This window comes from Mesocricetus auratus, unplaced genomic scaffold (genome assembly GCF_017639785.1).
Source record: "Mesocricetus auratus isolate SY011 unplaced genomic scaffold, BCM_Maur_2.0 Super-Scaffold_100009, whole genome shotgun sequence".
NCBI lineage: Eukaryota > Metazoa > Chordata > Mammalia > Rodentia > Cricetidae > Mesocricetus > Mesocricetus auratus.
In genome coordinates this window covers 24076044-24102116 of record NW_024429193.1, presented here as the reverse complement: position 1 = coordinate 24102116, position 26073 = coordinate 24076044, and the positions used below count along the sequence as shown (strand labels likewise).

The 26073-nt window shown below is 38.5% G+C and overlaps 1 protein-coding gene and 1 long non-coding RNA gene across 2 annotated transcripts in view; one reads left to right on the top strand and one right to left on the bottom strand.

The window, feature by feature from the left end:
- Positions 1-7149: 7149 nt before the first annotated feature.
- Positions 7150-10304, bottom strand: LOC121142322. Its single transcript, XR_005879307.1, has 3 exons — positions 10163-10304; positions 9849-10000; positions 7150-8231 (listed from the first exon to the last, which is right to left on the bottom strand). It is a non-coding gene; the product is annotated as an uncharacterized LOC121142322 (long non-coding RNA).
- Positions 10123-26073, top strand: part of Tacr3 (tachykinin receptor 3) — a 99058-nt gene continuing 83107 nt past the window's right edge. Inside the window, exon 1 of the mRNA XM_005081978.4 lies at positions 10123-10967. Within this exon, the coding sequence (XP_005082035.2) occupies positions 10459-10967 (509 nt within the window). The 5' untranslated portion in view covers positions 10123-10458. The remainder of the gene's footprint in view (positions 10968-26073) is intronic.

Below are 26073 nucleotides of genomic sequence, written 5' to 3'. Positions count from 1 at the left end.
AGTATAATATAATTTTGTACTTTTCTGAAACTGCAATGTCTCCTCAGCCAATTGAATAGGAAAAGTACATTTTAAAGTCACTGTTTGAAGTTAAAAACCAGGAATGTTACTTGAATCACATCTCTTTCCCTGAACTTTTTCAGAGAAAATATGCACGAGAATTGGCTATGCTGCCTTCACTATAACTGACAGGACAAACTTTTGAAGATGTCTGTAGATCTTCCCCTGATCTGTGTAAGTAGAAAGTGTGAGAGACACACTGCTGCAGCTGTCATCCAGCAATGTGAAAAATGCTGACCAAAATCAAGTGATACATGATGAGTCTGTCTTGGGACACACGGAAGAAATAATAGCAAGCCCAGAAAATAAGACACCACTATTAGAAGTAAAGTAAGAAAGATTGTATTAAACACTATATTAAAACTGTTAAGATTGTCGAATACTATTGGTGTAAGAAAATTGGGGGGAAATGCAAGAAGTCTAAGGTACCACATCAGGCCTAGTGTAGGCAACTACAACTTCCAAATACTAATTAATTATATGTTAAGTTTATTCTAATACAGAGAGATACAAAAGTTGATATTCATACTTAATTCAGTTTGCTACAAAGATGAATAGAGAATTTAAGTGTAACATTAAAAGTTTGTGTGTATGAAAATGTAAATTTTCTATTTGTGATGACTAATCTTGACTGTCAGTTTGACACACTTAGAAAAAGGGAACCTCTTTAACCTGTATCAGACTAGTCTGCGGGGATGTCTTGGGTCACTAGCGGACAGAGTCTGGTATTAATGCTACCATTCCTAGGTAGGTAGGTAGGTAGCTATGTCTAAATGTACAAAAAGACAGCAGAATGTGAACCTAGGAATAAGCCAGTTAGATAAATTCCTGCATGGTCTCTGCTTTAGTTCCTGCCTCCAGGTTCCTGTCTTGAGTTCCTGCCTTGGCTTCCCTGGATTGTAGACTGTAGCCTAAAGGAATAAATCCTTTCCTCCAAAAGTTGCTTCTGGTCATGGAGTTTATCACAGCAACGGAAACCAAATTATAACACCATTTTAGAAAGTACAGAGAAAAACTGGCAAGCATTAAATGAACACACCTAGGTTTAAAACAAAATCTAACATGATCTTCTGTGAGTCCTTTGAAGATAGCAGGTCTCTTCAGGCCTTCTGAGCAAGGGGGAAGGACCAGTAACCAGAACATTACTTCTACCTCAAAACCTGCTAATGCATTTTCTTAAACTAAACATAAAATAATGTCTTCCAAATATGATTTAAGATACAGACTAAGTTCCAAAATTATTTGCAATAGAATGTGAATTTCATCCACAAATGACAAACACAGTGAAATAACACACATTACTAAATGGCCATGGTTTGATAAACGAAAAGTGTTCTTCATTCAGCATTTCAATTGAAGGCTGTGAATTTTATGTCTGAAACAGTGATGGTATGCTAAGCACATAGTAATTCAATTAAAATATTTATTATAGACTCTGTGCGGCCCATCATTATAAAATTAAATGTCTTATAGTTTATTTGGGAAGAGAAACAAATTAATAAGTAAATGCTGGTGCAGAAAGTGCAAAGCTGAGATAAATAGAACATTATAATGAGCTGTGCTGTCCTGCAAACTTCCCTTTGAAACCTAATAAGTGCAATTATATCTAAATATCAAGTAATGTAGAAACAGGGGTGAAAATCTTCTGAGAAAACCCAGAATTGTGAGTACATTATATATCAAATGGCTTGTAGAAGGAATGATCCCACCTACATTTAAGGTAGTTCTTCCCTCATCCACACAGTCTGAAAACCCCCTCACAGATGTTCCTAGAAGTCTGTTCCCTATAATATTCTAGATTCTGCTGCGTTGGCAGTTAACATTAACCATCTTAGCATTGTCAGTAGGTTAAGATAGTTAAAGAACCATGCCAGAGAGTAGATGATGAAGGTAAGGGTTTATTTAACAAGTGGACAAATGCTTAGCAGCCTTGTTTCTTGATCCTGAAACGTTTTGGATGATAATTGTTTGCTTTGGTTTATTTTTAGAGAAACCACAATAGAGAACAGGGAAAGCACAAACTAAAATCCACTTGTTCTATTATGAGCCTATCATGGGATCCACAAGAGAAAGAGGAGAAATTAGACTGTGGAAGTAGCACAGTTATGATTTTATTGCTGTGATAAAACACCATAACCAGAAGCAAAGATTCATTTGACATACAGATGCAGAGGCACAGTCCATTGAGAGAAGCCAAGGCAGAGACTGACGCAGAGGTGATGGAGGGATGCTGCTGACTCTATTGTGCCTCATGCCTTGCTCACTCACCCTGCCCTCTTACATCATTCAGGACCATCTTCCCTGAGGTGGCACTGCTCACGGTGAGCTGAGCTTTCTTGCATCAATCATTAACAAAGTAAATTACCTACATGCTTGCCTAGAGGCCAATCTTATGAATGTATTTTCTCAGTTAAGACATCCTCATCCTATATGTGACTCAGTTTGTGTCAAGTGGATAAAAAGCAACCAGCACATGGGTGAAAATGAGAAAAAACTGATTATAAAAAACTACAAAGAACTTGAAATCTATTTTACTAATAAGTATTGGATTTGTGTCACAAGAGGAAATGAAGAAATACAAGGGAATCTAAAGCAGTTGCCAATATTTTAGTTCGAATAAGTTCATCTAGATTTATTACCTTATCAACATGGCAAACATAGAAAGAACAGATGCAAAACCTTGAAGATGACTTAATTTAGATCTTGAAAATGAAATGACAAGACATCTGAGGGAGGATTTCTATAAGAGATCTGGGTACATGAGAATACAGAAGTAGGTTTGATAGACCTCACATTTAATAACAAAGACATTCATTCGCACATGCTACATTACAAAGAAAGCAATATAAGCAAGAATTCATACAATTTTGAGAACAACAATCTTAAATGATAGAGGAGATAAAGATGAAAACTATATTTCTTAGACATTGGGGAAAAGGAAGAAGACGCAGTCTCATGGGTACAGTGTCAGTAAGGAAGCAATAAGAATTCTCTTGTGGGTAAAATTGTGAGAAAGTGGTGTATTTCTGTAACAAACACCTAAAATCTCTAGAAGTAGTTTGGGAATTATGCAATGTTTAGATGATAAAAAGGTTTTAGAATATGTGATCAAAAATTTCTCACCTTTCTTGAAGAGACTATTAGAAATATGCAGTCTCAGTTGCTATGATAAAATGCTTTGACCAAAGAAGCTGAAGGAGAAAAGGTTTATTGTGACTGACAGTTCAAAAGTACACTCTATTGTGAAGGGGAAGGCAAAGCAGCAGGAGCCTGAAGGATCTGATTTCTCTGTATCTGCAGTCAAGAAGCAGACAGGTATGAATGCATGCATAGTGCTATACTGACTTTCTCCATTTTGTGGTGTCTAGGACTCCTGCTCAGGGAATAACCCTCAGTTAAAATGTATCTCGCTGCCTAGTTAACATAATCAAGATAATCCCCCACAGGTCTACCTAGAAGCCCATCTCTCATGTGATTCTAAGTGCTCTAAAGTTTGCAGTTAACATAGCCATCATCTATGCACAAGGAAGGATACTTCAGTAGGTATCAGAAGACAATGAGAGATGATATTAGAAACTGAAGTAAGCCGGGCAGTGGTGGCGCACGCCTTTAATCCCAGCACTCGGGAGGCAGAGGCAGGCGGATCTCTGTGAGTTCGAGGCCAGGCTGGACCGATAGCCTCCAAAACAATACAGAGAAACCCTGTCTAGTAAAAACCAAAAAAAAAAAAAAAAAAAAAAAAAGAAACTGAAGTAAAGGTGATTCTTCTAAAGTGGAAGAGAGCTGGATAAAACCATGTTTTGCTTTTATGTAGAAAGAATCACTTGTAAGAGATGTATGTGTTTGTTTATCTGAAGATATTTCCAAATTAATGGTGGGAAGTAGAGCCCAATCTTTCCTTTCTACTTGTAGCAGAAGGCAAGAGATAAGACAACTTCAGGGAAGAACTATTTTTTTATTTAAATTAGAAACAAGCTTGCTTTCCCTTCCCTCCTCCCTTGGCCCCCCACCAACTCTTCCAAACTCCCACCCAGTTCCTACTTCACTTACCAGGGAGGATGAGGCCCTCTCTGGGGGGATATCGAAAGTCTGTCATATCATCAAGGGCAGGGCTAAACTAAAATGAATGCAAAGTTTGGGAAATATTTATTGACTTTTACATCTGTCCACATTGCAAAGTACAAAGAGCTATGCTCCAAATAAAATATCAAACGTTAAAAACATTTAGTAGAGATCAGAGATCAGGTGTGTGAAACGTGTAACCTATCAACCACCTCAGCAGGAAAGTTTCAAAGACAGGGTAGAATGAAAACCTGCTAGACTTATGAAATTGTATAGCAAGACACAAAGAAAGCCTTCCATGGCTTCTCAGCTTAAGCCGTGGGTTATCCTTCATAGAAAGGGAAACTATCCAATGTCTGATTGATGAGTGGCTTCCAGCTCCTTTTCTTGGCAGACCAGAGCCATCACCTTGCATGAAGAATAAAGGACTTACACAAAAGTCCCAGAGACAAGAACCAACAGGGCCTTGGAAGTCTAAGAGACAGGAGCTGATATGGCCAAGACTGACCCAGAGGTTGGAGCATCAAGCCACAAATGTCAAATATCAGGTGACAAAATATCATAGGTTTGTTTTGTTTACCTGACCTTGCACTGATGTCAATATTTTAATCTCTCCCTTGCCAGTCTTTTGAGATTGGAATACCTAGCCTATGCCTGTCTTATCATTCTGTTTTCAAGAAGGATAGCAGGTTTTGCATTTCAAGGACCTGTGAATGAAGAAGAATTTGGCATCATGAGAAATATGTATTCATATTCTCACACATGCCTCATTTAGATAATGAAGCACAGGGATGTCTGCAATGTAAACAACGGTTGATAGAGGTTTTGGTAAGGCTTTTGACATGTGCGGGTATGACATGCATCTGTTTTGCACAAGTAAACAACATGGATTTTAGGGGACTAAATAGAAGACTAGTATAGATAGAATTGAGTCCCTCTTCCCTTCAAAATTTCATGTTGAAGTCCTAACTCCCAGTACCAATGAATATGATCTTACTTTTTAATGAATCTGTAGAAATGTTACTGTGAGATATCCGGGTTCAAGGTCGGCTTTGCTCAAATGAATTTTGTCCTTATAAGAGGGGAAAATTTGGACAATTTTATTAAATTTTTATTAAAAACAGAAGAAAGAAAGAATAAAATCACATCTGAGAGTTTCAGTCACATCTGAGAGTTTAAGTGTGGGTTTCTTAAAGGATAATAAAAGAGAGATGCCTGGGTAAGGAATAAGATGCCCACATGTAGGCATAGACTTCTCCAAGAATGTCATTGTATTTGAAAGGATTTATGTAATATCATGCAGTGAGGCACCTATATCTGAAGTAGTTTTCCTACAAGCTTAGAACATGAAAACAGTTCAGTGGAGGCCAGAGACAGACACACAATAGATTCTCACAAGACAGACAAGCCACTCAGACTGTGAAAGAATACATTTCTGTTATTTTAAGCCACCTGGTTCATGGTACTTTGTCTTGGGGAATTAATTTAAATGTCAAGAATAGAAATGTCAGGAATATAAATATGAAGAAAGTCAAAGATGTGACATCACTAGTAGGTTTAATATGCAAATATTTGATAGAAAAGTGCATTGCTTGAAGAGTAACAAGTACTTAATATTTAGAGTGAGGTCTATATAAATGAAAACAAATGTATTTATCTTGATAAAGAAATTCACTTCTGTCTCAAAAAAACAAAAAACAAAAAAAGACAAGGAAAAGAAATTCACTTAAAGATAGAAGATCAACGAAGTTAATTGCTAAGAGAAGATAATTTCAAGAAGTTTCTACTTGAGTAAATTGTTACTTTTTAAAAGTAAAGGACAACAATGAATGAAGTGTTTAAGAGAGAAATGGTTGTAAGAGAAAAATGGTTGCAGAAAAAAAGTAGTGAAAAATACATCTTAGATGGACAGAAGTGGCCAAAGATGAAAAATTAAATGTAAGTGTTAAAAATGGTTTGTTTCTCCAGTGAAATTCCTTTGGGAAAAACCAATTTTTAATTTTCAAGTGGTTATCAATTGGAGAAAGCTTTTAGGTAGGGGTGGGTGGGTGTGTCCACTTTTCATCTCAGCTATCTGGTCCAGTCCTGCCTCAGTCCCTGTGAGTTTCTGTAGGCGCCAGCTCCTTTGTGTCTAGAATGCCTTGATTCCTTGATACCCTCCATTTCCTCTAACGCTTGCACTCTTTTTGCATTCTTTTCTGCAGAGTTTCCTGAACCCCTGAGGGGGGGATTGATGGAAACAGCCCATTTAGGGCTGAGAGTTCCAAGGTCTCTCACTCTTGGCACATTGTTCAGATGTGGGCCTCTGTTTTTGTTTCCAACTACCACAGAAGGAAATTTTTCTGATGATGGCTGAGCAAAATATTTCCATATGATTATAGAAGAATGTTATATTTCTCTATGATTATAGCAGGAGTCATTGTATTACTATGCTCCCTTAGCACAACAGTAGTATTTGGTCTTATCCTTAGTCCCTAGCTAATCTAGTTTCAGGTTCTTGGCTACTCAAGCAGTGTTAGGTGTGGGTTCTATCTTTTGAAGTGGTCCTTAAATCTAATTAGATATTGGTTTGTTATCACCACAATCTTTGTGCCATTATTGCATCAGTGTGTCTTTCAGTCAGGTCACCGTGCACACTGAAGGGTAGCTGTGTTGGTGTTAGCATTTTTACCCTTGGTAGCATGCAAAGCATTTTCCAGTACCCTGAACTGTAGTCTGTAGAGGTGATAGCTCTTCGTACACTCACACATAAGTGAGTACTCACCATATTTGTCTTTCTGGGTTTGGTTTACCTCCACCAGGATGATTTTTTTCTGAGATCCATTCACTTACCTGCAAATTAATTTCAGTTTTAAACAGCTGATTAATATGGTAATTAGAGAAAAAATTAAGGAGCACTTGTCAGGACAAGTGAATGGAGCTGTATTGATCAACTGGCTATCTTTGCTGCTATTCTATTACTGTAATAAAACACCATTGCGAAGGCAACTTCCAGAAGAAAGAGTTTATTTGGGGAATACAGCTCCAGAGGGTTAGGTCCATAATGGGGTCAGCAGACGGTGTACACTGAGTTAGGGGCTGAAATGCAAGAGCTTAGGGCTAGCTAACATTTTGAAATGCAAACAGAAAGCTGAGGTCGCACACTGGAAAGAACATGTGACTTTTGAAACTTTACAGCAGAGCCCTAGTAGCATAATTCCTCCAGCAAGACCATGCCTCTCAAATCTTCCCAAAGAGATGACAACAAAGGACTAAATATGCAGATGTCTGAGGATATAGGAAACATTTCATTCATACCACCAGATTGGCTACCAGCAGTGTTCACTGGCTTCATGATAGCAGCCCAGAACTCAAAATCTAGAAATGAAATGGAATGATACAAAACAATTCTGATGAACTAGCAGAGAAAAGCATGTAAATCGGGGGCCAAAGGATGCTGAGGATCTGAAATGGATAAGAGAAATATTTCAACATGGTGAAAATAAACTGAATGTACTGAAAAGGAGATTTATGCAAAAGCTGTCAAATAGAAGGTTATTGACAGAGACATGAGTCTGGAATTTAGACAAATTCTCCTCCACTAGACAGCAGCATTACCTGAAATGCCATCTCATTAAGCTTATTTGGGGAAGGCCTGCTAAAATAAAAATTCACATATCAGTAACACATGACAAGTACCCACTCTCTTTCATCCGTGGTTAACAAATAGCTGGATCCCACTTCCATAGCATATTCTCAGCAAACATGTGGATGGCAAATGGAGTGGAGCAGAAATACCATCTAGATATAACACCTCACAATAAAATGCATAACCAGTAGCAGTAATAAATATTCACACAAGTGATAGAAAGTTTCATTCTACTTATGTAATTAAACAATCTTAGTTTGATAACAGGTAAAATCTACCAACTTTTGAAGCCAAGCTGTCTCCCACCCTGGCTATGTTGTCCAACATCCTCGTGTCTCATCATGTTGTGAGGTACCCACTTGTGATGTCTACATATGCACAGGTTTTAAATCCCAGGTCCTATTCAATAGTTTGCTTCTGATGCTCCACCACTTGTTTCCTGTTTCTATTCGTTCTTTGAAAGCTATGAGCTTTGAAGTTCCTATGATAATAGAAAGAGAAGGGAGAACATTATATATGTATATAAAAAACAGGTGCGTAGCTTCAGATAACAGAGGACTTTGAATCTGACCATTTGAGTCAACTGTTCTCCAAAATCTCTTAATCAGGAAATCATCCTTAGCTACTGTCCCATAAGCTTTACTTTTCTAATGTGATTATATGTGTGTATGTATGTATATGTATGCATACATCTATGACATTCTATATTTTGAGAACTTGTTCCATCCTCACAAACTAAAATAGGAAGATAGATTGAAATAATCCTAAGAAGACCTGTGGTTATAGCACCCTTCCATATTGTTAAACATTTTTCTGTGTCTCAGAGGAAAATGTTCTGCTAGACTACAGGCTCCATCATAGCTGGCTGCCTTCATGCTACACTCCCAGTACCTGACATGACCTGTGGGATGAAGTACAGTCAATACTTACCAAAACAACAACTAACAACCCTCTGTTGAGATGGAGAGAGAAAAGAAAATCTATTTAAAAAGATGTCACCATCCTATTAAGCAGAAAGTGTGGAATTTTTAGTAGCCTTAGCTATAACTTATTACAAAATTTAATGGAACTCTGAGAAGAAATAATAATACTTAGTAACTATTCTGTCCCAAATGCATTTGTTTGGAAAAAGGGTTTTGTCAATGTGATGGCTATCATGTTGCCTAAACCTGTTTTTAGTATTACCCTTTTAATTATGTTTCAGTTGTCCATTGGTACAATGCCACACTCAGCTTTTGAAGAACGTGTAAAAGTGCATAATGTCCCAAGTCACAAGCCAGGTTCCACTGACTCTACTTTTTCTCAATCCATTTCACCAGAAAAAGTAGAGATACAGAGTGGTGATTACAAAGGGGGCTAACATGGATTCAAGTGTTCCATCTACACTGTAGAGTTGAAGGAAGACTGCTGAAACACCACACACCCAGCAGTCAGTTAGAGAGCTGGTTGTCAATGTACACATTGAAAACTGAGTTTCAAAGAGTTAAGTATGCCGAAAATTAAGAATATGCTTATCCCTGAGCCCCTGTACACCTGCCCAGAGATTAATCAAGGGAATCTTGACTTGGAACCTGCTGAAAAGTTGCCTGTGATTTCCACATAATTGCAGACCACCTCCTGTGGTTTCCACACCACAAAGCACTCTCCAGGCACAGTCCTCATGTCTCTCAGAAGTCAGGCCAGCAGGTCTGCTTGCAAAGTAATGCTTAAGGCCTGAGCACAAGCATCTGGAGTCACAGGAGCCCATGTGCACACTCGCATTGCCCAGTGAGGGTGTGTGCTGGAGAGAGACCTGCAATATATCCCTGGTTTACATTCAGAGTGCTGGGTCCTTCCTTCTAATGGGAGAAGAATCCCGGGGGTGGGTGAGGTGGGGGAGTCCATCTGAGGGGAGAAAGCAGAGCGGGCAGATTTCCAGGAGTGAGGGTTAGAATAAGAAAGGAAATGGTGGACGCTTGAAAGTAGGAGCAAGAAAAGGAAATCTCAGACTGAATCTATAAACGGGATCCAAAGGCTGAATTAAATCCGAAGCCCATGACACAGAGCATATGTACCCACTGCCTGCTGCGGAGTGTCTGCTCACTCCCCCCACATTTACCTGTGGTCTACTCTCTGGTGAATTAATTGTTTTAGGAAAGTACATCTCACTGGAAAACTCTGAGAGCAAAGTTAAACGAGGGCAGACGATATTGGAAAGATTTGATTGTGGGGAGAAAGCGTGTCTCTCCTGTGCCATCAGCCGGCAGCTGCCTGAAAGAGAAACAGAGAATAAAGGAAACCTGAGTGTGGGCTGGAGAAGCAGAATCGAGAGCGGTAGCTTGCAGGGGTGGGGTTTGGGAGGGGAGGTGTTTGTCAGTCTTGCAACCCGCGACGTCACGGAGGCTGGGGACTCCTGGAGACTATAAAGCGCACCTTCAGTGCAGATCTCCGCTCTCCAGCTGCTGCCTGGGAGCTCCTTCCTGGCAGGACCCAAGCGGGAATAGTCTCTCTGGTTCTTCCCTGCCCCCGCAGAGCCGCAAACTCCCAGGACTAAGTGTGACTCCTGCTCCACAGTCTCTGCCCCATCACAGCATCCCTGGAGCGGGTACTTCCCTACCCTCTACGAGGCAGTGCCCAAGACCACCGTGTCCAGGGCTTGAAGAACTTGAGTGGAGCCGGCTCCTGCTAGTGGCGGGAGTGTGGCAGGTCCCGGGCTGCGGACACCAGCCATGACCTCAGTCCCCACCGCAGAGAGCTGGACCGACAGGACGGCAGGAGTGGGGACCCAGGCAGAGAACCTGAGCACTGCACTGGGGGTCACTGAGTGGCTTGCGCTCCAGGCTGGTAACTTCTCCTCGGGTCTGGGGCTGCCGTTGACATCCCAGGCACCTTCCCAGGCTCGGGCCAATCTCACAAATCAGTTCGTGCAGCCGTCCTGGCGGATCGCACTCTGGTCGCTGGCCTATGGCTTGGTAGTGGCTGTGGCAGTCTTTGGAAACCTCATCGTTATTTGGATCATCCTGGCCCACAAGCGCATGAGGACCGTCACCAACTATTTCCTGGTAAACCTGGCTTTCTCCGACGCCTCCATGGCTGCCTTCAACACCTTGGTCAATTTCATCTATGCTCTGCACAGCGAGTGGTACTTTGGCGCCAACTACTGCCGCTTCCAGAACTTCTTTCCCATCACAGCAGTGTTCGCCAGCATCTACTCTATGACAGCCATTGCAGTGGACAGGTGAGAGGAGGACAGCAGGAGAATTGGGGGAGGCGGGCCAGGGCGAGGGGAGCAAAATGGGGCAAGCAGTCTGTGTGGCTAAAAAGAGATGATGACCCAAGGGGTTCTTTAAAGGTAAAGGACCTGCAAACCAGTTTCTGCTCCCATTACCTCTCCACCCCAGCCCCGTCTCCCTGGGATAGGGCATCTAGAGGGACAGCAGAAGACAGATGACTGTTGTGAAATAGTCTTTCATTCCAAGTAGGCAATCAGCTAGAATGATGCAACTATCGTTTAGAATTTGTGTTCCACGTAGAATTAATTTTTGCCTTCTTTTTCTCTGTTGGTCAGTCATTATGCTGGAAAAAAAACAAAACGTGTCTCCCATCCCCTGCGATGTTTTTCAGGAGTCCTGGTTTTAACCATTTTCTGCTCTCTATATCTGCCCCAAAGCCAGCACTCTCCTGTGCTCCCTTCCGGGTCCAACAGAGGCAGCAATCTCTTGCTAAAAGTCTTGTCAGTTTCCATTATGTTCCTGGTTAGACTGAACATCCAGTAATCCAAGGGAGATCCATGTGCCTGGAAGGGTGTAAGGCATTTTCAGAAGATATAAAACATTACACCCAAAAACTAAGTGGTTACAAAATAAGATACGTCACGTTACTTTATAGCTCAGAGAGACAGAGAGACAGAGAGAGAGAGAGAGAGATTGTTCACCTTAGGTGGGAATTCTGAAATTTATTTGTTATTATATTCAGGTTTTTACAAATTCCCCATGTATTAGCTTTCTCTTAGGAAATTTACACGCTTCTGGAAACACTGATGGACCCTCCCCTGTTACTGGTTACACTTAAATCCGACATTAAAATGAAGATGAACAGTCCACAGCCCATCCTGCCTTCAGCTCAGTGATTGACACTTGCTTGGGCTTAATGCCTGTTTTAGCAGTCTCAAGATTCCGTGAAAAGATTGCCTTCTTACATTAACAGACTCATTATTAAATCAAAAGAAATAAATAAATACTAATCATTACTACACTCAGCTATCACAATGAGAACAATTCTTGATTTCCTGAAATAGTAAACCAAGAAGTTTTAATAGTGCAAAGCTATAGACTCTTTCTCATGTCATGCCCACAATAGTAACCTGAAGGAAAGATCGAGCTAGGATAAACGAATGCACAAAAACACTGTTTGAAGGTTTTCAGTCCTGTATCATGCCCTTCCCTCCATCTCTGAACTTACACACATTTATGCTGGGGGTGAAATTGAGTGCAAAGACAGGACAAAATCAGCTACATTTGGAAAGGTGAATCCCCCTTAACATTTCTCCATAGAGACAGAAGTAAATGTTTCCTTAGGTTTACATGTCATCCTTTGGTTTTTTGTTCTGATTTCTTTTTAAGCAAATTTCTCACATGTGATCTTTTAATGTTGTGATGGAGGAAGGGGTGTTGGCATATATTGCCACAGAATGAGCATAACCTTCTTAAAGTGCTAACAAGTCAACATTCAACTTGATGGACATTCTAGTGTGTGTAAAATTGGTTTCTGAGAAGGAAAGAATTTATTTTTCCAGCTTTATTTAGTCAACATTTTTTATGGCTTTGGCATTGCCATAACTGATAATGCAAAGCTATTTCATTATACTGAATGATTTGAAATAATATGACTTTGTTACTTATTCTTTTTTATTTATTTTATGAGAAACATAAAACTGACTCTAAACAAAACACAGTATAAACCTGTTATGAAATTGAAGTATGCTTAGTTCATGGATTGAAAATCTCTTTTGTTTATTTAAAAGAGTACTGTTACTTGAGCAGAAAATTTGTCTTAAAACTATAAATGTGAAGAAAACCCTATTTGAGATCATTTTTTAGGTCAGAGTACAACAGACTAACATTCTCTTTTGCCATTCCATGGACCCTTTCAACAATGATATCTTATCCTCTTTTGTCACTCCATGGACCCTTTCAACAATGATATCTTATCAAACACAGACTGGGAGAACTGTCCCTGTGGTGTTTGCAGCCCTATCATAAGTTAAACTTGGAGAGATTAGTCTTTTTGAGGTTGCAAGAACATCACGACTTCTCGGGTTACAGTCACATGGATGTACTGCAGCATGTAGCTGACATCATTACTAACAATATGTTTTTTCACAGAATGCATAGTTTCCTGAATAATGAATGCTTTATTAAAAACAACCACAAAATTAGTCTGCAATCGGTTCTCATTAATGAAAGAATATATCACCAGGTGTGTCCCACTGGTGGTCCCCGGGCTTCCTGCACCCCGGGATAGCTGTGTATGTGGCTCAATGCTTTTGTGGGTGACTGTCAATATCCTATGGTAATGTGAAAAGGTGGAGCACCCCGATATAACTGAAACACCACTTGTTTCCTGGTGAATATTCTCTACCCTAATATAACATAATCTGGTTTATAGGACCCCATTCTGCATGGAAAGCACACTCGCTTCAATCTGCTTCTTTGCCTAAATTAGAAAGGTCCCCTGAGTGTGGAAGGAGAACAAGCTTTCACATAGGCATCTGCCGTACCTTCAACTGCACAAATGTTTGCAAGCTTCCTGTGACACCTAGAAAACTCAGGCTTGAGAAGGGTTATTCCCTTAATAAGCAATTGACGGAAATAGTCACACATTTATTCAATAAAAAGCATTGTGTCTCTTTGAAACCCATTCTGTGCTAGCAGAATTGATTGCTTTAGACTTCCACTCTGTAAATAAGTTCACCAAAGACTTGAATGTGAGATCACAGGTTTTAGCTTTCTACTGAAGTGTGGTACTTACTACATTATTAAAAATTCCTGAAAGCCTGGTGGTTGCCCTAAAAGCCTCCTCCCTATCATCACTAGCATCTTGACACCCGGGCCCCAAATTAAAGATAGAATTGCTGGCCACTACCAAGTTGTATTTTCTCTACCATTCTCTCAAAATTTGTCTTTCTGAAATAAAACATTTGGCTATAACACATCTTGAAGATGCTGAACCTTCCCAAGATCGTGCTGAAAAGCAAAGATTTAAACCGCTTCAGTCTGATCAGAACTGGTGCTTCTCCAAGCCTCTAAACTGTCATGCCTAGTAGTTATCTGTGAAGCCTGTAGAACTGGTTTGACTGAGATTGCCTTCAGGACTGCTGGAATCTAGCACTTGTTTATACTGCATGCGTTGCATGAAAACACATAGCAAGTTCGTTGTTGCCTGTGTTTCAGTTGAGAATGTAGGAGATGGACAATTGCTAAGAGAAGAGTTGATTCACTAAAATGTGGCTTCTGCTCAGTAGTTGCATACAGCACTTGATTTAGGGAGATAGGAAATAAAAACTTTCTTCCATTTTCTAGGCGTGTATTTTGAAATGAAGTTAGAAGTCCTAACAGTTTTTTAAAACATGATAAAGGATTATCACAGGGTACTCAGCCTAGGTTGAGCTGAATATTCAAATAACTCTCTAAAAATTCAGCTCAGTTTTTCTTCCTTATAGTTCTTGAGAGGATTTCATATGCTTTATGTAACTGTCCAAAAGCAGAGTCCCAACAAATGATGCTTCATGTTCTTTGCAGAGACATCACATACCAAAATTCATAATTATTGAAAGAATTTGCTAAATGAACCAAGAAATAGTATTTATCCAAATAAGTGAAAATGAACTTATTTTCTCTCTTCATGAAATGTTAGGGAGTGCTTCTAATATTAAATTGAACAAATGGAAACTTACAATAAAGAAAATAGTGAAGAGTTGATCTAAAAGTATGATAAATTTCACATTATTGCTAAAAATAATATAGGCATAATGATTTTGCAAATGCTTCTAGAAATCTTTTTATCTATTGGAGTTGAGATCCCTGAGCCAGTTTTGTTCTACTCTTGGGGATAGCCAACTTCTATATGGTTACATTCTTTATCATTATCCAGTTATATATGCTACTTTATTTTGTCCATAAGATGAATTTACTTAAGCCAACATAAGCTCAATCACTTGATATCATTTAATTATTCACCAAATAGTAATAAGGCTATTTGGGGCGAAATATTATTTTATAAATCTTTGGCTCTCTTGTAGTTCTTTTTTAAAAGCTTTAAAAATCCATTTCTATCTAAAAATTATTTATTTATAATAGTTAATGGCAAAAGCTATGTTGCAGCATTATTTTTAAGATTTACTTTATTTTTAAGTTTATGTGTGTGTGTGTGTGTGTGACACACACATATAGAGACAAGTAGGTACCCACAGAGGCCAAAGGACCTGAATCTCCCCATTCAGGGAACTGAACTCAGTAGCCACCTGCTGCTAAGCCATCTCATGAGGCCTGTCAGTGCCGGCTCTAATTACATTAATCATGGGCATATAAATGTATATTTATTAATTAGATTAATATGTAAGATCAGCACAACTAAGTTACAAACAGAGGTATATTTTACAGTTGGAAGAACTCCAATTGATACCAAGATTACACCAACAACAGTAAATAGAATATGCCCCTTAAATAATCTGTAATAAATAGGTACCACTGAGGCATTGGTCATATAGCTGCCTTCTGATAGGCATTGATTTCATAAACCATATTATACCAATATAACCTGAATATAAGAAAGAAAAGAGATAAATAAAACATTTATATAAGAAGAAATAAAAATATCTAACAAGCAGGAGTGGGAGGAGGGGAGGGAAAGGGGGAGGGACCTGGGATTGACATGTGAAGCAACCTTGTTCCTAATTTAAATTTAAATTTAAAAATAAAATTAAAAAAATATATATCTAACAAGCACCAAACTCGATTGCTTATATTCAAGATTTCCATTTCCTTATCAACCATTTGCTCATTAGGTCACTCAAATCTGATTTCTTTTCCTATTTCTACTCAAAGAACCATCTGATAAATTCCAGTAAGCATGTCAGTTCTCTGACCTTCTAAACCATTCAGCAGGATTCACTCAGGGACTTCTGCCTGCAGGCCTCTCCAGTTTTTAGGTTATCTGGCCTGTCCATCCTCCCTGGCTGCATTTCTGAAACTCCACTTGCATGGTTCAATTCCAAATACTGAGTCACTTTTTTCTTCTTCCTTTATTTTCTTGTTTTTCTTCAAGTTACCTAATCCAGACCAGGTCTTAAATGTATCAGTTAGAAACAATGTGGTATTTCTGTTTGTTTGCTTGTTTGTTTTATATTGAAAACTGTTTTCTTCAGATTAAAGTGGCAAACAGATACCATGCAAATGCACATAGGAAACTTAAAATTACTTAAAAAAGAAAAGTGGAGAAGAATACTGTTTGTTTACACATACATACATATCTGTGTATATTTCTCTAATCTATATAACATAAGGCATGAATGGAATAAGGTAGCATGGCTTTTGGGGTAAAGGGTCTTGATCACATAGGAAAATTTATTGTTGTAAAAGTTCTTAATTGGTCTAGATAATAAAAGGCTGGATTCAGATATAGAGGGAAATGCTGAGAGATCAGAGAGAAGAAACGAGCCACAGCACACCTTACCTCCTAAGTGTCTCCACAAAGAAGAGACTGATTTCCTGTTTGCCCCTGCTTATATACTGATTCTGCCCAGCCAGGTCACTTCCTGCCTGTCTGTACAGACCTCCAGACCTCTATGGTTAGCTAGTGGCATTTTCTGCCTAGCTATGTCACTTCCTGGGATCACATGACAAATACTCTCTGCCTATACTTCCCAGATTCCTCTTTGTCTACTTATCATCCTGTCTGGCCAATCAGTGTTTTTATTCATCAACCAATAAAACAAACATATACACAGAAGAACAATCCCCATCATCTCCTATTTTCTAGGAGGGTTTTAACATTAACATAGTAAAATTGTATATAACAAAATAGTTATCAAGTAAGAAATATAGACAACAATATTTAGTCCCTTAACACTAAGCAAAATTTATAGAAAATATTCTATCATCTATCATATCTTTGTGAGTCTAAAGTCTTATATGTAACTTATCTTTTATCATAACTAAGGAAAGCCATAACTATGTCTTCAACTCCATCAAAGTCCTCAGAAGGATAATATATAAACTCTAGAACTGACAGAGACATCTCACTGTCTAGAGAGTCACTCATAGTTCTTCTGTAATGTGGACGCATCCGTCTTCAGCCCATAGGCCACAGTGTGTCTGGTAGACTTCTCGGCAAAGAAGGAAATTTTAACTGTCTGCCTGTATTGGGAGTTTCTCAGTCATTTTGCTGTGTCCTGCAGAATGTATGGCAGAAACTTCCATGGAGCAGGAACCCTATAGCACTGTCCAATCTTGTTTTCAAAGTCACTTTCCTGTGAGTCCTGCATGTCTACTTTATAACGCATATACTCAAATGGTCTAGACAAGAGCAATTTCTTACTCAAATGGCTAGTCTTGCCATGTCAAATACAAACTCCACAGCAAGTTTTATAAAGCCCATCTTCTTCTCTGACATAATTGGTGTAGCCAGGAGCAGTGTGTCTGTCATGAAAAAAAAACTGAACTCTTTAAAATGTCAAATTCTTTAGGTCTTTGAATGGTTTCAAGAATGTCTATCCAATAGAAATATCTTTTTTTTTTTTGATTATTGGGAAATGCGCCTCTCTGCTCTTTTGATTTGACCCTTTGTGACGCGTTTTTAATTTTTTCCTTTTTTATTTAAATTAGAAACAAGCTTCTTTTACATGTCAATCCCAGTTCCCTCTCCCTCCCCTCCTAACTTGCCCCCCACCAGCCGCCTATCCTATCCCCTTTCTGAGAGACTATCCCTCTATATGGAGTGGGCTCCCAAAGTCCACTCGTGTACCAGGAATAAATACTGATCTACTACCAGACGCCCCATAGATTAACCAGATCTCCAAAGTTACATCTTCGTTCAGGGTGTCTGGAACAGTCCTATGCTGGTCTCCCAGCTATCAGTCTGGGGTCCATGAAATATGCTTTGTTCAGGTCAGCTGTGTCTGTGGGTTTCTCCAGTCTGGTCTTGACCCTTTTGCTCATCACTCCTCCCTCTCTGCTATTGGATTCCAGAATTAATTTCAGTGTTTAGCTGTGGGTGTCTGATTCTGCTTCCATCATGTCCTGGGTAAAGGCTCCAGGATGGCATATAAGGTAGTCATCAGTCTCATCAGAGAAGGGCATTTAAGGTAGCCTCTCAACTTTTGCTTAGATTATTAGTTAGGGTCAACCTTGTAGAACTCTGGAAATTTCCCTAGTGCCATATTTCTCTTTAAACCACAACGGCTCTGTCTATTATGGTGTCTCTTTTCTTGCTGTCCCCTATTCTTCCACTGACTCCATCTTCCTGCTCTCTCATGTCCTCCTCTCCCCTCCTATTCTCCCCTTCTCTTTCTCCTAACTCTCTATCCCCTCCCCCCGATGCTAACAATTAGCTCAGGAGAACTTATACCTTTCCCCTTCTCCAGGGAACCAAGTATGTCTCTCTTAGGGTCCTTCTTGATTCTTAGCATCTCTGGCAGTATGAATTGTAGGCTGGTACGCCTTTACTCTATGTCTAAAATCCATACATGAGTGAGTACATACCATATTTGTATTTTTGTGACTGGGTTACCTCACTCAGGATGGTTTCTTCTGGTGCCATCCATCTGCCTGAGAATTGCAAAATTCCATTTTTCTTTTTCCACTGAGTAGTACTCCATTATGTAAATGTACCACATTTTCTCCATCCATTCCTCAGTTGAAGACATATACACTGCTTCCAGGTCCTGACTATTACAAATAATTCTGCTATGAACATAGTTGAACAGATGCCTTGTTGTATGAATGTGCATTTTTTGGGTATATGCCTAAGACTGGAATTGCTGGATCTTGTAGTAGACATCCCATTTTTGTGAGGAATCTCCATACTGATTTCTAAAGTGGCTGTACAAGTTTTCACTCCCACCAGCAGTGGAAGAGTGATCCTTTTTCTCCACATCCTCTCCAGCATTAATTGCTAGTGGTGTTTTTTCTTTTATTTTAGCCATTCTGACAGGATTTATATGGTATTTCAGAGTTGTTTTGATTTGCATTTCACTGATGACTAAGGATGTTGAACACTTTCTTATGTGTCTTTCAGCCATTTTAAATTCCTCTATTGAGAATTCTCTATTTAGTTCTGTACCCCACTTTTTAATTGGATTATTTGGTGTTTTGGTAACTAACTTCTTGAGTTCTTTGGATATTTGGAAATCAGCCCTCTGTCAGATGTGGGGCTGGTGAATATCTTTTCCCATTCTGTGGGTTGCCTTTTTGTCTTGTTGACAGCGTCCTTTGCCTTGAAGAAGCTTCTCAGTTTCAGGAGGTCCCATTTATTAATTGTCAATCTCAGTGTCTGTGCTACTGAAGTTATGTTCAGGAAGCAGTCTCCTGTACCAATTCGCTCAAGGGTACCTCCCACTTTCTTTTCAAAGAGGTTCAGTGTAGCTGAATTATTTGGAGGTCTTTGATCTATTTGGACTTAAGTTTTTTGCATGAAAATGGATATGTATCTATCTGCAATATTATATGTGCCATCATCCAGTTATGCTAGCACCATTGGTTGAAGATGTTTTCTTTTTTACCATTGTATAATTTTAGATTCTTTGTCAAAAATCAGGTGTTTGTGTCCATAGTACAGTTTTCAATTCTATTCCATTGATCTCCCTGTCTATTTTTGTGCCAATATCAAGCTGTTTTCAGGACTACAGCCCTATAATAGAGATTGAATCAGGGATGGTGATGCCTCAATTAGTTCCTTTATTGTACAGGGTTGTTTGGGCTATACTGGGTCTTTCATTTTTCCATATAAACTTGAGGATTGTTCTTTCAAGGTCCGTGAAGAATTGTGCTGGTATTTTGATGGGGATTGCATTGAATCTGTAGACTGCTTTTGGAAAGATTGCCATTTTTACTATGTTGATCATACCTATCCAAGAGTATGGGAGATCTTTCCATTTCTTTCTTTAATTTCTTTCTTTAAAGACTCAAAGTTCTTGCTATATATGTCATTCATTTGTTTGTTTAACGTTACCCCAAGGTATTTTATGTTGTTTGTGGCCATTGTAAAGGGTGATGCTTCTCTGGTTTCTTTCTCAGTCCATTTATCTTCTGTATATAGTGGGGCTACTAATTTTTTGAGTTAATCTTGTATCCGGCAGCTTAGCTGAAGGTGTTTATCAGTTGCAGGAGTTCCCTGGTTGAGGTTTTTGGGTCACTTATGTAAACTATCATAACTATCTCCAAATAGTGAAATATTGATTTCTTCTTTTCCAATTTGTATCCCCTTGATCTCCTTTTGTTGTCTTATTGCTCTAGCTAGAACTTCAAGTACAATATTAAATAGGTATGGAGAGAGTGGACAGCCTTGTCTTGTTCCTGGTTTTAGAGGAATCGCCTTGAGTTTCTCTCCATTTAGTTTGATGCTGGCTATTGATTTGCTGTATATAGCTTTTATGATGTTTAGGTATGTTCCTGTTATCCCTGATCTCTCCAAGACATTTATCAAGAAAGGGTATTAAATTTTGTCAAAGGCTTTTCAGCATCTAGTGAGATGATCATGTGATTTTTTTTCTTTCTCACTTTTTTTATATGGTAAATTACATTAATGGATTTTGTATGTTGAACCATCCCTGCATACTTGGCATGAAGCTTGCTTGATCATAGTGGATGATTTTTCTGATGTGTTCTTGAATTAGATTTGTTAGTATTTTATTGAGTATTTTTACATCAATGTTCATGAGGGATGTTGGTCTGTAGTTCTATTTCTTAATTGTGTCTTTGTGTGGCTTGGTACAGTAAAAACAGTTTGTCAATGACCCTTTGTTTCAATTGTGTGGAACACTTTGTGGAGAATTGGTATTAGATGTTCTTTGAATTTCTTTTAGAATTCTGCACTGAAGCCATCTGGCCCTGGGCTTTTTTTTGGTTGGGAGAATTCGATGACTGCATCTATTTCATTAGGAATTATAGGAATATTTTTGTTGCTTATCTGTTCTTGGTTTAATTTTTATAAGTGATATCTATCCAGAAAATTGTCCATTTCCTTTAGATTTTTGAATTTGAGGAGTACAAGTTTTCAAAGTTTGACCTGAAGATTCCCTGGATTTCTTCAGTGACCATTGTCATGTCCCCCTTTTCATTTCTGATTTTATTAATTTGCTTGTTCACTCTCTGCCATTTGGTAAGTTTGGATAAAGATTTGTCTATCTTGTTGATTTTCTCGAATAGCCAACTCTTCGTTACATTGATTCTTTGTGTTGTTTTCCTAGTTTCTACTTTATTGATTTCAGCCTTGAATTTGATTATTTCCTGGTATCTACTCCTCCAGGGTGAGTTTGCTTCATTTTGTTCTAGAACTTTCAGTTGTGCTGTTAATTCTCGAGTGTGACTATTCCCCAGTTTCTTCATGTGGGCACTCGGTGCTATGAACTTTGCTCTTAGCACTTCTTTCAGATTCCCATAAGTTTGGGACACTTTGTGTCTTCATTCTCATTGAATTCTAGGAAGTCTTTAATTTTTTTAATTTCTTCTTTGACACAGGAATGGTGCAGTTTCCTATTGTTATATTTCCATGAGTTTGTAGATTTTCTACTATTTGTGTTGTTGTTGAATTCTAACTTTAAAGCATGGTGGTCTGATAAGATACAGGGGGTTATTCAATTTTTTTGTACCTGTTGAGGTTTGCTATGTTGCCAAGTAGATTTTTGAAAACATTCCATGTGGCGCTGAGAAGAAGGTATATTCTTTTGTGTTTAGATGGAATGTTCTGCAGATGTCTGTTAATCCAATGGGGTCATAACTTCTATTAGTTCCTTTGTTTCTTTGTTAAGTTTCTGTCTGGTGGTCCTATATAATGGTGACAGTGAGGTGTTGAAGTCTCCCACTATAAGTGTGTGAGATTTTATGTATGATTCGAGTTTTAGTATCGTTTCTTTTACAAATGTGGATGCCTTTGTATTTGGGGCATTGATGTTCAGAATTGAGACTTCATCTTGATGGATTTCTCTTGATGAATATGAAATAAACTCCTCCATCTCTTTTGACTGATTTCAGTTTAAAGTCTAATTTGTTAGATATTATATTTGCTGCCCCTGCTTTTTTCTTGGGTCCACGTGATTTGAAAATCTTTTCGAAAATCTTAACTCTGAGGGGCAGTCTGTTTTTGAAGTTGAGGTGTGTTTCTAATATACAGCAGAAGGATGGATTCTGTCTCTGTATTCATTCTGTTAACCTGTGTCTTTTTATAAGCAAGTTAAGACCATTAATATTGTGGGATATTAATGACCATTGATTGGTCATTCTTGCTTTTGTTTTTTTGATTTGTTGTTTGTGGTGGTATTGTGTATGGATTTCCTCCACTTCTTTCATTTGATTGTTGGTAAAGTAGGATTATCTATTGTCTATATTTTTATGTTTGTAGTTAACTTTCTTGGGTTAGAGTCTTCCTTCCAGAACTTTCTGTAGGACTGGATTACTGGATATGTCCTGTTTAAATCTAGTTTTGTCATGGAATATCGTGTTTTTTCCATCTACAATGATTGAAAGCTTTGCTAGGTATAGTAGTCTGGGCTGGCATCTGAGATTAAAGGTGTATGCCACCACACCCAGCTATTCTATTTCTTTTTTTCCTTTTTCTTTTGTCTCCCAAGCCTATGTATATATTTTGAAACATACTCTAAACGTTTTAGAGGTTTTTCTTCATCTGAATCTGTTTTTAAGTAAATCTTTACCTTTTTCTAGTCATGCATCTTTTTTTATTTATTTTAATTGGAAACAAGCTTGTTTTATATGTCAATCCAAGTTCCCTCTCCCTCCCTTCCTCCCCGCCCCCCACCAACCTTGATCCCATCCCTTTCCTGCTCCCCAGGGAGGGTGAGGTCTTCCATGGGGGATCTTTAGAGTGTGTCATATCATTCGCAGCAAGGCCTAGACCCTCACCCCTAGACAGGCTGAGAGAGTATCCCTCTATGTGGAGTGGACTCCCAAAGTCCATTCGTGTACTAGGGATAAATACTGATCCAACCCATACCTACTGATGTAATTCTGTGATTTTGTTTTCATTTAAAATTCTGGCAATAGACATGGGACTTCACTTCCTCCGGGTAGCTGATGCATCAGCTAGCTGTACGAGGTCCCTACCTGTAGGATTAAACAATAAAGCCTTGGGTTTACAGTTTGGTGATGTCTGTTTCTTTGGTAGTTTCTGGGGGATTTTAAGACTTAGACACAACAGTTTGGTAGTGGGGCCTCTTAAAAGAGCCCTGTGATTTTTTTTTGTCTTGTTTTGTTTTGGATTTTGTTTGCTGAGTCAGGAAGCCTCTCTTAAAGGAGACATGAGCATCTGCTTGCTCCTAGCAAACAGGGATCACTGGTGGAAAATGCTGATACAAAGAAGCTGTGCTAGACTTTGTTCTTTTGTTTTTTTCTATGTTTTTATATTTTTAATTTTTATTATTTACTTTTAAACTTAAATTAGAAACAAGGTTGCTTCACATGCTGTTCTTTTGTTTTTAAAATCCCTTTTAAAGCTTTTTGTCAGGTTTTAAGTGGAAATTTGTGCCAACCATGTTGCCGGCACCATTTTGTTATGAGCAGTCTTTCCCGCCAGCCTGGTCACACAATTGCATCAGCCCCAAAAGAACACACAAACGCTATATTAATTATAATACTGTTGGCCATTGACTTGGACTTCTTTTTGGCTAGCTCTGTCTTAATTATTAACCCATTTCTATTAATCTAAGTATTTCCATGTGGTTTTATCTTACAGGAGAGATGCCTCTTTTGTGCTCAGCCTCATTTTAAGGCTTTTTTAATTTTCGAAGTTCCTAAGCTTATGGATTGCCATACAGAAAAGGAAAGAAACGACTAGAGTGGCTTACATTGTCTATACACACTGAATACCCATCTCTTAAGTTCTGAAGAACCTCTGATACTTACTTTTGAGGAATGCATTATATGGATCAGAAAGACAGTACCTTTTAGCAAAATTGTCGTGAATAGAAAAGTATGTTCTCTACAAATTTTTATCTAGCATTTACCTGACTAGACAAAGGTATAGCACCAAGCAAAATGAAATGAAAAGATCTCAAGGCACTTGCCCTGTGTGTGAACAGTTTCTGGGTGATCTCATCTGACACAAGGGCAAAATGTAAGAAAGACAAAATACTGTTTTACTCTAGAAATATTTATCTCGTCTTCAATTTGAACATAGCATAACAAGCAGGGAAAAAACCCAAAGCTGTCATGCGTGGACAAAGCTTTCCAAACGGTCTTCACTCCAGTCCCTGTCTGTCTGTCATCCTGCTGCATCCACTTTCCCACTGTGTAGTTGGACTTTACCTTTGGGCCACCAGCTCACAAATAGCATCATGGAGACTTATCAACCTGTTTTTATCAATCTACATTCTGCCACGTGACTTGGTTACCTCTCCTCTGTATAGTATGTCTGACTTCTTTAGTGTCTCTCTGGTGTCTCTCATGCTCCTAAATTCATCCCAAGTTCCTCTCTTTATCCAAAACTACTGCCCTTTCTCTCCTGCCTAGCTATTGACCACTCTGCCCTTTATTAAACCAATCATAATGTGTTCACTGGTTTTCTTTGGAACAGAGTTTCACTCTATAGTCCATAATGGCCAGGATCTCAGTATAAAGTCCATGGTAGTCTTCAACTTCTGATAATCTTCCTTCATCCATCATCCACATGCTGTAATTCTTGACATACACTACTACACCCAATGGGGAAAAATCCCTACTCTCTGTACTCATTGTAACCCTCTATGGGTTTTTGACCTGTGTTTTTGTCTCTTACCTTCTCTCTCTTCCATCACAGTCTTTCTAAGTGTACGTGTTTGGGTAAATGTGAATCTAAGCAAATTGGATTATGCGTATTTGGGGATTTTTTCATTTAATTATTATAAAAATATCACACTGTTGTATCATTTTTAAATAAATCTGCTGTTTCATTAGATATGCAATACAATTTTTGTATCAGAATTGTATAGAAATGTTTCTTACTAAATTTTGCTTTAGTTTTTATTGGTATGATAATGCATATATTTGATGTAAAACTCACAAAACACATGATTCGCAAGCTTAAAATCCCATTTCCAACCATTCTTTATGTTCAGGTTATATGTATTCAATTGTATAGCCTACATTGTGTCTGGATGTCTGAAGACCTACTTATATCCCATATATTATCTTTCTTCCAACCCTTTTCCCCATTTCAATAAATAATACAAGAAGCCACCCAATTACTGAAATAGTTCATAATTGATTATATTTTCTCCCACTTCCCTGGTGTAAGTCACCCTCATGTCTTTTTGGTCTACCCATTAGACTAGTAGGTCTCTCACATTATAGCACAGAATGATGTTCTGAAAATAGATGTGAAATCATGCTTCTTGTACAGCACTTTGGGACCTGCAGTGATCCTCACTGATTATGAAAAGGATATTCTCAATCTGTGACTGAAAAGGCCTAATCTGTTTCACACTTTCAGATTCTCCTTAATGTTCAAGTGCTATTATTGTTTGGTGACAAAAACCTTTGATTGTAATTTTCCTGTTTCAAATCTCCTCCAATTCTCATCAAATGTATACTTCCTCTGGGTATGCCATTTTCCTCCTAAAAAACAAACTTCCCAAACTTTATAATTTAAATTTCATTCTCTTGGGGGCATGCCTGTCATAACAATTTTTCATAAGCTAGGTTTCTTATTCATATTTAAGAATATTAGTCACATTTGTCTAACAGTCTTTCAGGTACAATGAAAGCAGGATCAGTTATGAGCATGGTAAGAGCTTGAACATAGAAAACTAGCAGCATTAATAATAATCAAATCAATGAAGAGTAAAACTAAATTTTACTTTTTGACTATCAAATTAGGAGAAAGTCATGCAGGGTGGCATACACCTACAATCTCAGCACTTTGAAGGTTTAAATATTATTGTTGTGAGTTCTAGGACTGCCTGGGCTGTAATATGCAAGCCTGACTCCAAATACCTGACTTATACACAACAAAGATAGCATTCTTATATCTATTTCAATGAGTGATGTTAACTGCTCAACCATCTCTCCAGCCCCCAAGAATAACAATGGACATCAATAAAAATCCACATTAAAACATTTTTCTAAACCTCAATAATG